This window comes from Phascolarctos cinereus, unplaced genomic scaffold (assembly GCF_003287225.1).
Source record: "Phascolarctos cinereus isolate Bilbo 61053 unplaced genomic scaffold, phaCin_HiC Scaffold_726;HRSCAF=1367, whole genome shotgun sequence".
NCBI classification, from domain to species: Eukaryota; Metazoa; Chordata; class Mammalia; order Diprotodontia; family Phascolarctidae; genus Phascolarctos; species Phascolarctos cinereus.
The window spans coordinates 387,792,448-387,804,882 of record NW_027556098.1 but is presented as its reverse complement, the minus strand read 5'-3'; the positions used below and the strand labels follow the sequence as shown (position 1 = coordinate 387,804,882).

At 37.3% G+C, this 12,435-nt stretch overlaps 1 protein-coding gene across 3 annotated transcripts in view; it reads left to right on the top strand.

Moving 5' to 3' along the window:
• PRDM2 (PR/SET domain 2) overlaps nt 1-12,435 on the top strand; it is a 200,766-nt gene that overhangs the window by 9,854 nt on the left and 178,477 nt on the right. For all 3 annotated transcript variants that reach the window (XM_020973482.2, XM_020973451.2, XM_020973473.2), the window contains exon 2: nt 4,053-4,126. In XM_020973482.2, coding sequence (XP_020829141.1) covers nt 4,118-4,126 — 9 coding nt within the window. In that variant the 5' untranslated portion in view covers nt 4,053-4,117. The remainder of the gene's footprint in view (nt 1-4,052; nt 4,127-12,435) is intronic.

The following is a 12,435-nucleotide window of genomic DNA, read 5'->3' as shown; positions in this document are numbered from 1 at the left end:
ATTATACAAAAAACTATGTACAAACAATATATGCGCGATAAATTGGAGATAATTTGTAGAGGGAAGGCACTAGCATATGGGGAATTAGGTGGGACATCTCCTAGAAGATGAGATCTAAGCTGGGACTTGAAGGAAGCCAGGGAGCCAGAGTGAAGAGATGAGGGAGAACTTTGGAACCATGGGGGAGAGCCAGTGAAAATTCACATTAGTCTGTGACGGAGTATCTTGAGGGAGGAACAGCAGGGAGGCCAGCGTCACTGGATCAAAGAGTGCTTGGTCGGGGTTGAAGGGAAGTAAGATAGAGGAAAACTGGGAGCCCCTTGACAGCAGGGACTGTCTTTTTTACCTTACTTTATATTCCCAACCCATAGCACAGTGCCTGGCACATAGTAGACATTTAATACATGCTTACTGACTGACTCCAACTTCTTCCACTGTGACATGAGTGGCTTCTTGCCTTGTACTTGTAGGTTTTTAATAAATTTAATTTTGAATTTAATTTTAAATTCTGAAAGTGTTAAAAAAGTCTGTCAGTGATACATGCAAACCAAGGATTTTGTTATATTAAGAGTCATTCTTTGAGAGCCTGTCCTTAATTAAAAATGGTATCTGAAAAGACTGATGAGGGAGTAAATCAGAGAAAGGCCTAAGACCTTTCTGAAGAGATGTGTGGACTTGGATGTCCCAGAGCTGCATGGACACAATGTTGTGTAATCCACAGTTTTTAGCCCAGAATTTGGTTTAACAAAAAATGTAATATTAATCTGCTTGGTTCTAGAGAGCACAGCTTTTCAACATCCTACCATATTAAGAGTAGAAACTACTTGGTTCTTTACAATTTTGTTTATTACCATTTTTAAAATTAAAATTTGATACCTATTACTAGGATTTCAGTATGTATGAAAAGTTTCTCACATCCTAAGATTTATAGGTGAAATTCTCGTGTTTGCTAAAATAGCATCTCTTAAAGCACGTGTATAGTAATGAGAATATAGATCTAAGATCTAAGTGCTCCACCTGAAAAGTGTATGGCATTGTAACTTGTACTTTACCTTTTGTCAAGATTAAGGATATAATCTGATTGTGTAGCTGTCCTGAAACAACTGATATATCTACCCGTCTTAATTAGACAATCCTCCCTCACCCCACCTCTTTTTCTTGGTTTTAATTTATTTTGACAGCGAGTTATTTCAAGTTGACTTTGAGGATGGGACCTGTACCAGTGATTTCCTTTATGTAAATGGAACTCCCAGTGGGAAAACTCTCTCTGCCAGTGCAGAGCATAGCTATTTTGCAACTTAGAATTAAGTAACTTGCCTCGAGTCACATAATCAATATGTGTAGGAGGTCAGTCTCCTGGTCCGTCTTCCATATTGCTTGTCAGGAATTGAACATTAGACGCTTTAGTGCTAGTGTTATGATACCTTATGCAGTGTCAGACCTTTAGCAAACTGCGTATCGAAAACATTTTGAAGAGAGGGAGGGTAATGGAAGTCAAGGCTACTTGTTAGTAGCCTTGTTAGTGAGAATCACACATCTAGAACTTTTGGCTAGGATGCGACTTACATGTACATAAATATATGAAAGTCAGAGGGGTCTGTGACATAAAGTTTAATGACCAACCCCCTGCTCTAGAAGATCTGAGGATGATGCAGAGCTTAAAGAATCTGGAAGGTGGTCATTTTTGGCTGGTTTGCCAACCTGAGGAAACGGACATTCTCAGAGAATGATGATGGTTTCCCAAGCCAAGCTCTGCCAGTGCCAAAGCCAAGAAGTACTTCAGCATTGGCAAGAAAAAGACACAATTGTTTGGCTTTTTGCAGCGGAGGTGAAGTAGACAGAAACAGAGGAATAAAGAGAGCCTAGAGCAGATTGATGAGAATAACAGAAGAATAGACATGTCCAGGAGACAGGGGAAAGGATGTACGCTCAGCATTCTGCAGGGACAGGAGAGTCCTGTGTGGAGTGTAGGCTGGGGGTCACTCTCCCCAACTACGCACCTGTGTGGGGGTAGGGGAGAGGATTCAATGTAAAGGCAAGGAACTGAATATATTGTAGTAGCATAGAATACCGTAACTATGTTACTGTATGTTATTCTAATTGATGTTCATGATAATGACTTGAGTCTTGAAGAGGTTACGTTCATTTTTGTTAAATTACATGCTGTCTTCCTTCACTAACGTTTTCTTTACATGCATTGTGGTGGCATGGAGATGACTGTGGGATTCTTGAACTCTGTGTTAGTAAAATATAAACTCTACGAACTTATAAAATAAAATCTAAATCATGCTTCATTTTTATATCCATATTAGTTAAGAGCGCAGTGCTAATGAATGAGACCAAGGCCGCAGTTTCCAGTCTTTGTGACAGTTAGCCTTGTTCTTTATCACAACTGGAGGCTGTAGTTCAAATGACCAACAACCATCTTGCCGTTTGTTGGTTACCAGGGAAGTCAGGTTGGTAGATCAGTTCAAATCCATTATCCTCAAAGGATTGGGAAGACGTGTGCTACGCAATATCTTTCTCAAAGGATAGTATAATTAAATTTTAATTTAATTTGAAACATCGAGTAGGGGAAATAAACAAAAGTTATGCAGCCGTCTACTTTAAGTTAAGGGAAGATTTAGAGCTGGAAAGGACTTTAAAGGACATTAGGCCAAACATCTCATTTTATAGGTGAGGAAACTGAAAGTCAGAGAGGTTGCATGACTTGCCCAAGCATACTTGGGTAGAAAAGAAAATGTGTGAAAGAAACTGGATTTGGAGTTAGGATTTGGTCTAGATTCCTGACTGCTACTTAACAGGCCATTTTGTCTGTGGGTCTGAGTTCTTCCCTTTGTAAAAGGAAGAAGTTGGTTTAGGTGTTCTTTTAGGCCCTCTCAATCAATTTCTTAGAGATAGAATAATTAGTATCAGTAAAATATGTACCCTGCCTAAAACTTCAGAGACACTGTGTGTGTATATAAGTATGTATACTTTATGTGTGTGTGTATGTGTGTGTGTGTAAACACATATACACAAATGAGCCCAAAACTTTTAATATATTAGAATGAAAGTTGTATTTGAAATGTCGTATTTTTCAAATGAAAACATTGTTTCCAAACTAAATGAAGAAAAGAATCCTCGTGGTAAAATAGGCCATTTTAATTTGTATTGTGAAATATACCATATGTATTTTGTGAGCAATGTTATTCTGTGGCTTGTGATTAATTATACTATCAACATAATTATGCTTTTATTGCGGATAATTTAGCTTCATTTAATTAAAAGAAAATAATATTGCATCAGAGGTTGAATTTAGAGAGTATATTCCATCAAAACATCTGCATTTACTGCAAGATTGACTTGTTTCTAAACATCTAGTATTGCTTTGGGAAACTAATGAAAAATGCTAGACAAGTGGGCGAAAGACTTGGCTTGTGGTTGCCTGCTTCCTAGCCCATTCTACTGCATGACTGTGGACAAGTCTTAGCTTTTCATGGCCTTAGTTTCCTCATCTAGAAAATGAATATTGGACCAGATGATCTTATAGACCTCTTCCAACTCTGAAACCAATGGTCCTACATATGTGAAAATGCTTTATAAACTTATAAGGTGCCATAAAGCCCTAATGCCCTCTTGCTTTACTCTAGGAACTTGAAAAACAAAAATAATGTCAGAGTACTTTCCATTAAATTTAATGTTAATTGAAAAAAAAGAGGAGCGTTTTAAAATTTTGTTTCTAGATATTAAAAAAGCTGTTATTGCTCTCTCATTGTTATTAAGAATGATGCAAATCCCCAATCAGAAGCTTGATGGCATCCTTTCTAATAAGTCCACTTTTAGCTTTAGAATGTGATGTAGAAAGAGGAAGGATTAGTGAGATCCGTATTTATGGCTGGTGACAGCAAGGTTGACTGATGGGGAGAGCTCGTTTTAGATTGAAGTTGGTTCGGTGTGGAGTTGCTTTATGAATATTTCTTTGAGCAGCTCTGCAGTGTTCTGTGTGTGGGTTTGAATCACTGTAAATTTGTAGGTAGGTCCATATTACAATTGTCTGTTTTTCTTTTTAGGACTCATGTAATCAAAGGAGTTTCTTTGTTGTGTGTATCTTTACAGAACACAACAGGAATTCAAAATGAATCAGGTGAGTTTGACAATAAGAATTCATAAAAGTGCGTTACCTAGATGTTAGTCCAGTTACTTCTTAACAGACATAATAACACAACACCCCTCCCCATAGACTGTGAGACTGTGTGGTTGTGTTTCTTAATATCTTTAATCAATCCATTGTCTTTCACAGTGTGCATTGTTTGTGAAGTTTAGTGTCTCTCTTTTGTTGTTCTTGTTGTTGTCTTTAGTTGACTGTGTTGACATTTAGCTAGTGCTCTTATCCAGAAGAGCCATGGTACCACCTATAAAATACTGGCTCCACATTGCTTTCTGAGAACCCAATTCAGACCTCCCCTCCCCGGTGATGGTTTTCTTACACTACACAAGCTGTCGACTTCTATTTTAACACCTTCATTTTTGGTCACTCTTAATTGTTTTAAAATGGGGACTTGAAAGTTGTTGTAGGGTCAGAAGTGGTCCAGTGAGAGAATTTCAGTGTTCAAAGTCCTGAAGGTCCTACTATTGCAATAAAAACCAAGGGACAGATATTTAAATGTAATCTGCTTTTCCTTAACGAGGGTATGGGATTATTTGGAGGTTAAAGCCATCGTGGCACAAACATGTCAGTAGCATGGAAGGTGTTATTATAGGAAGTGCCTATCATGCGTAATGGAAAGTGTTTAGAATATTAGGAATCATGTTTTCAAATCAAATGCCATTTTATGCAGAACAAAATCAAAAACATTTTGTTGTGAAGAATGAAGCATATCATTTTCACAAATTAGTGTGATATCATGCACCTCGCAAGCATATCTCTTTTGGCCTTCTTCCTTCTCCCCAGTCTTCTGCCATTTTGGGATAACTTTTTGTTTTTCATATTTTCACACAGTTCTGATCATCATAATTTAATTAGTGAAGCAAATTTGATATAGTTAGCTCTTATTTTTTTAATTTTTGGAAATAGAATCTTTTTTCCTTTTAATTATGTCTTAAAAATCAAAATGTTTGTTTATGGTAATTCAGAATACCATACATCTAAAGAAAGGGTTCTGGCCAACACATGGAGCAGGTGGTTTTTATTATTTTGAGACTAGCAGATTTATTGACATTCTTTGAAGGCAGTTTTTTTTTTTTTGCAAATGGGAGTAGGGAGGGGAAAGAGATTTTGATGAATTCTGGAATATTATCCCATTAAAATTATATTCATAAGTCATAGATTTTTATTTATTTTTGTTAGGTTTTTTTTTTCATGTGCACTGAGTATTAGCCCAAGGGAGCTTACTTTTCTCCTAGCCTGGGCACTCAGGTCAGTCTTTTAGTCTTGGATTCAGACTGACTCTGAATGCTTTAGAAGAGACCAGATCTTGGGGGTGCTATAGTGCTGCACGGCTGTTAAGTCATGATTTATTTCCAGATGTAGGTGCAGTTTCAGCATCAGGCTGCTTGTAATATTAGGCAAGAATAATACCTTATTTCTAATAGGAAAACTTTTGTGACACTTTCCCATTTTCAGTTTGGCATTTTAATTATGTTAGATTTGCTTTATATAGTTTTTACAACGTTCGAAAGTGCTTTTGGATGGATCTTTTTTTCTCTATTGCTTTTGCAATTTTATTTTGCTTCTGACAAGTTTTAACATCAGAACTGCAGGAGAACAGCCTTTGATGTCACATGGTAATATAACTGAAAAGTGTTATCTTACTTGACTAATGGTTAGCACATTTCTGAATTGGGTATAATTTAAATGTCCATTTTATGTGATGAAATAAACATTTGTTTGGATAAAATGAAGTGGTTCACTTTTCTTTCATTGAATTTATACCAACTTTACTTATATTCCCATTATTTGAAGAGCGTTAGTTGCATATTTGGTCTTGGCTGTCATACCAAACCTGTTTGATTTGATGAGGAGAAAAGTTTTTTTTTCCTTTTCAAAGGGTTTTCACCATTTTATTTTTGGATAAATTATATATTTGTTTGCTTCTTACTAATTTTCATACATTAAAAATTCGAGGTCAATGCTTAAAGATTTTACAGATAACTATATGAAATAATTTGGATATTTAAGAAAACGAATTAAATTGGGATTGGTTGTGAGTACAGGTAACAACTGAGTTATGACTTTGGGGTTGAATTATTTTTTGTATTATATTCTTTCATACTTAATAAAGCATGCTTTGAGGAACTTCAATTTCCAGATGTTGTGATTTCAAAGGACCTAAAAAGCTATTTAAAAGATCGTTCTTCTAGGTTGGTTATGGCAAGTGTAGTACTTGATGAAATAGTATGTTAATTCTTATAGTTCATTTTTAAGGAGCTAGAAAAGAAAGGAAGTATTATCATTTTGTTCCTATAATGATTCCCTCAAAGGAAACAATAGAACCTCTAAACTATCTTTATTTATCAGTTTGCTTAGATGTGTCATCAGTGTTACCTTTTGGTAGCTAGGCAGATTTCCTCTGTAGATATTTAGCTCTGGCACCTCACCAGCAATACTTAACCCTTGATCTTCCTAAATGAGAATTTTGCTTGACTTGGGTGTGGATACGTTTTTAGGTTATAACTGAGCTGCCTGCTTGTTAGCTAAGATCAGTCATTCTTTTTCTGCCATTTCCTTTTCAGTGTCCCCTTTTACTTTTGTCTGAATCAGATAAAGATAGGTTGAACACCATTGCTCCCTCTCCTCCTCTTCCTTCTCCCCTTCCCATTCCCACACCCCTACCCACATAGAGATATCACTTTAGAAAATATATTAAATTCAAAAGGGAATCAAGAGGGTACAGGGACAAAAGAGGAGTTAGAGAAGAGTCTAAGAAGGAGGGCAGGATTGATAAGGGAATAGTTGTAAGCAAAACAAACTTAAATGTTGGAGGGAGGAATGTGAAGGGAAGATTAAAAAGAAAGAAAGAGTAAAAAACCTGGATCAGGGGCAGGTTAAGAAGAAGCAGCTGTAACAGGGGAAACACAAGTGTCGGGCAAGCGCTCTTTCTTTCATCACCATCTTATTTGTACAAAGAGAAGAAAAATTACAGGTGGACAGGATGGAGGGAAATCCACAATTAACAAATCGTAACTGTGAATATAAATATGATGTGCTCCCTCATTAAACAGAGGGAGGTGGCAGAATATATAAGAAAGCTTAGAGTCTGACAATATGTTTACAAGAAATCCACTTGAAACACAAAGATTTGCATAGAGTTAAAATGGTCTAGAGCAAAATGTATTATGCTTCATCTGAACTTGGAAAAAGTAGAAGTAGCAGTCATGAATTCAAATAAGGTTATGATAAATCTAGATAAGATAAAGAGATAAAATGGGAAATTAATAGTGTGCAACTTTAATGTACCCCTTTCAGATCTAGATAAATCTAGCTAGAAGATAAACAAGAAAGAAGTTAAGGACTTGAATAGAACTTTAGAAAAACTAGAGATGATTATAGATCTCTGATGATTACTGAATGGTAATAGAAAAGAATTTCAGCTGAACATGGAAACTTAAGAAAAACTGACCATGTATTGGGGCATAAAGACCTTACCAAAAATGTAAAAAAAAAAGAAGAAATACTTAATGCAACATCATATACTGATTGTATAATGCAATAAAAAACATATTCGGTAAGGACCTTTAAAGAAAGAATTAAAAAGTATTTGGAGACTAAATAACATAATTTTAAAGACTTGCTGGTTCAAAGAACAAATTATAGAAGCAATAGAAAATTTCACCACTGAAAATGATAATGGGACAGCATATCAAAATTTAAGGGATGCAGCTAATGCATTCAAAACATCATTTTGATCAACAGAGAGAGAAGAAATTGGGCCTGCAGTTTTTAAAACTGGCAACTGCAAGCCAGTTATAAGAAATAGTAAGCTTTACCTCCTCCCACCTGGAAAATCCTACAGAAACTGAGTCTGGAATCTAAGAGATGGAGGTGAAGGGTGTAGTGGAGGTAGCTAGGTTGTGCAGTGGATACAGAGTCAGGAAGACCTGACTTCAAATTTGGCATCAGACGCTTCCCAGCTTTGTGACCGTGGGCAAGTCACTTTACCTGTGTTTGCCTCAGTTTCTTCAGCTGTAAAATGAGGATAATAACAGCATCCATCTCCTAGGGTTGTTGTGAGGATCAAATGAGATAATATTTATAAAGTGCTTAGCTCAGTATTTGGTATACATAATAGGTACTGTATAAATACTTATTTCCTCTTTCCCCTCCAGGGCATTCCAGGAATGGGGGGCAGTACAAAAGCAAAGAGGCTAAAGATAAATAAAAAAGAATGTTGTGTGTGACTCTTGTTTCTCATTCACCAAATGGAGAGACTTGAACTTCATGCATCAGCCTTATCACCCATCCATTACCTATATCACTGTCCCTTTGCACGTAGGTGACCATGGGCACCTAGGTTTCTACTGGAGAGGAATGTCTGCACCATGTCTCCTTTATTGTGCAAGGAGGCCGAGACCGATGAGGGACAACAGAGCCAGCAGCCTTCATTGGTCAGCTGCTGGACTCATGAAGGTGGCAAACAGCAGCACTTTATGGGAACTTGCAGGGAGATGAGGCTGCAGTTGCCCATGTAGCAATGGAATTAGCTACCATGCTTGCAGTGGTTTGGATATCTCATTGAAAACCACTCATCATGATCAGATAGTTTGGTAAAGGTGTGAAGGGGGAGAAGAGAAGACAGAAAGGAGAGCTAGCTATGCGAGTCATGAAATTTATGATCGGGGCAAGTTGACAGTGTCTCAATCTTGTATCACATAATGAAGGCTCTGTAGTTAGAAAGGGCAGCTCTCCCTGTTGCTTTCAGGAAGCCTCCTGGGGAGATAAAGTAAGCTTTGAGTGTTCTAGATGACTAGCAGGAAACAAAGTGATCACCTATAATCTATGTTTTTAACTTCAGTTTTAACTGTGGTGAAGAAGGCAAGCATGGGGAATGAATATACATTGTGACCTTTTAAAAAAAATGTGTGTGAAAAATAGCTGTAGCCAGTCTAGCTGGATCATCGAGTATGTAGAGGGGAGTGAGGCAAAGTAGAAGACAACTGAAAAGTTAGGAAGGTGCCACATTGTGAAGGATTTTAAATTACAGTCTGAAGACTTTTTATTTAATCCTTTAGGAAAGAGACAGCTATTGGAATTTACCGAGTAGATTAAGAGAGGGGGTCAGACCTGTGCTCTAGGGAAATCAAGGGGGATGAATTGGAATGGGGAGAGACTTGAGACAGGAAGACCAGTCAGAAGGCTATTTCATTTGTTTAAGAGAAGTACTGAATTCTATCCAAGAATGGTGGCTGTGTGAGTGGAAAGAGAGGAGTACATATGAGATAATGTGAAGGCAGAAATGACAGGATTTGACTACAGACTGTGCGTGTGCATTGAGTAGAGGGAGGAGTTCAGGATGACACTCAGTTTGCAAGCCATGGTAACTGCAAGTTTGGGTGACTTCTGGAGGATCATGGTGCCCTGGGCATTAATTGGAAAGTTTGAAGGAAAGGAGGCTTTTTTGGGGAAAGAAAATGAGTTCTGCTTTGGAGTGTTGACTTTGAAATGTCAAAAGGACATAAAGTATGAGATATTCAAAGGTGATATGATCTGGAGCTCAGTAAAGAGATTACAGCTGGATATTTAGATGTGGGAATCATTTGCATAGAGATGGTAGTGCACACATGTGAGTTGATTATGATATGGTGAGATGCTATAGAGGGAGAAAAGAAGAGAAGGTCAAGGACAGGAATCCTTGGTCAGTGGTGATGACTTCTATGAAGATCCAGTAAAGGAGACTTTGAAGGTGGTGATAAGACAGGTAAAAAACCAGGAGAGAACAGTCTAATGGAAACCTAAAGAAGAGAAAGTATAAAGGAGTATGTGGTGAACATTAGTATCGAAGAATGAAGATTGAGAAAGGGTCTATTAGAGTTTGCAATGAAACGGTGAATTGGTGACTTTGGAGAGAGCTGTTTTTTTTTTTCCAGCTGAATGATGAGGTGAGAAGCCAGATTGAAGAGAATTTATAATTGGAGGAGAGGAATTGCAGGCACCCCTTAGTAGAAGGTTTTCTCCAGGAGTTGAGCCTAGATATTTGGGAATACTGTATTCTGAGATCTCTTTTGTTTTTAGCAGCAGCTTCCAGGTGTCCTGTGATCCTGTTGGTGGTTTTTTGGTATTTGAGCCCTTTCTTTTTGGCTACTTGGAGTATTTTTTAATTGATCTGGAAGCTCTGGTTTTTGGTCGGTATTCTTGGTACTTTTGCTTTTTGGCTTTCTTTCAGGAGGTTTTCACTTTGCCCTCTGGTTCTAATAGTTTGATTCACCTGCCAGAGAAGTGATGAACCTAAAATGCAGAGAGACATAATTTTCCAGGCATTGACAGTGTGGGAATTTGTTTCGTTGGACTATGCACATTTATGATGAGGGTTATATTTTTCCTTGTCTTGGAGTTGGGCTTTTTTTTGTTGTTGTTGAGCATTGGGAGTCACAAATTATAAATGAATATAAAAAATCTTGGCAGTTTTCATTTATGGTTAGACTGTGAGCTCTTTTTTTTTTTTTTGGATCATGGTTTTCAGAGAGTCAGATAGTTCTAAAATTAGCTCTCCTTGACCTGATTTCCAGGCTGATTTTTAAAATAAACTTTTATCATCCTTTGATTTCACATTTCTTAAATTTTCTTCTGTATCCTTCTCCTTTCTTTTTCCCTCTCCTTGAGACTCATCCCATATAATAAAGAACTTTTTAAAAGAAAAAAAACTAAAAGGAAGAAAGAGAGAAAACAACCCCAGCAAAATCAGTTAGTATGTTGGAAAAAGTCTGGCAATATATACATTGTTCCATGTGCATTAGAACGTCCTGCCTTGGCAAAGGAGTGTGTGTGTGTGTGTGTGTGTGTGTGTGTGTGTGTGTGTGTGTGTGTGTTTTATGTATTGTGTATCTTTTTATGTTTCTTCTTTGGGGCCATTCTTGTGTTTTTGAAACATGCATCTTTGATTGTTTTGTAGTTCTTTCCATTTATATTGTGACATTCATTGTGTATATTGGTTTCCTGGCTAACCTTACTTCTCATTTCATGAGTTCGTGTAAGTCTTTGCATGCCTCTCTATTCGTGTTATTTGCCATTTTTTCAACATTAATATTCGTCATATTTTTAAGCCATCTCCCAGTTGATAGGCTTTGCTACCATACAAAAGTGCTACTATAATTATTTTGATGTATTTAGGGTCTTTCTGGTCAGTTGTTTCATGATAGGCAATATATTTTCTCTTTTTCAATCTTTGATTTTGTTTTAATTTTGTTTTAATATTTTTTGTTTCATGGAGTCATTGGTTCCTTTCTAAGCTATTTTAGTTTTTAGGGATTCTGTTACTTGGGTAAGGTTTACCACTTTCCATTCTAAGCTGTTTATTCTTCCAGTTCTTTCCTCCAGAGCTTTTATTTAATTTTAAAAAGTCTCTTGCTTAATCTCTTGGTGGCATTCATTTCATTCTTGAGGAGAATTCATATTTTTTCCCTTTGTGTTCTGCTTTGTACTTGTGGAATTAATCTTTTTCTGTGGGTTGGAATTTTGGTTATCTCTAGATTTATAATCTAAAAAAAATAGTAGTTGATGTCTTCTTTTTACTCATATCTCCATTGTGTTTCTGATTTGGGACTTTGTGCCAGGGCAAGGCTCTGCCCCATGCTGCACTTTTGAGTAAGATGATGCCCGAAGGATTCCTCCTTGATCTTGAGCTGAGTTCCTACCCTGACCTGTAGCTCCATTGGGATCTCTTTATTAAGGGGCTTGATCTATCTCAAATTGGATGTCACACAGACATCTTAAATTCAACATGTCCAAAACTGAATTAATTATTCCCCAGCCTCCCAATCCCTCACAAACCTTTCCTCTTTCTAATGTCCCTATGACTGTTCGGGGTACCACCATCTTCCCAGTCACCAAGAATTACAACCTAGGTATCATCCTCAACTCATTCACCACTCTTAACTCCCATATAGTCTTTTGCAAAGTCTTGTCACTGTTACCTTGATTGGCATCTCTCAATGTCTTACTCCTCTGACACTGCCATCCTCTAGGTCTAGGCCCTCATCACATCATGCCTGGACTATTGCAATAGCCTGCTGTTGGTTGATCTTCCTTCCTCTTTTCTCCCTGCTGTAGTCTGTCCTCTATTGAGCTGTTAAAGTGATCTTCGTAAAGGGCAGGTCTGACCATATTACCTATCCTTTCCCCCAGTAAGCTCCAGTGCCTCCCTTTTACAGACTCCAATATCAGATATATAATCATCTGTTTGGCTTTTAAAGCCCTCCCTAACCTGGCCCCTTTCTGCTTTTCTAGTGTTTTTTTTTTTC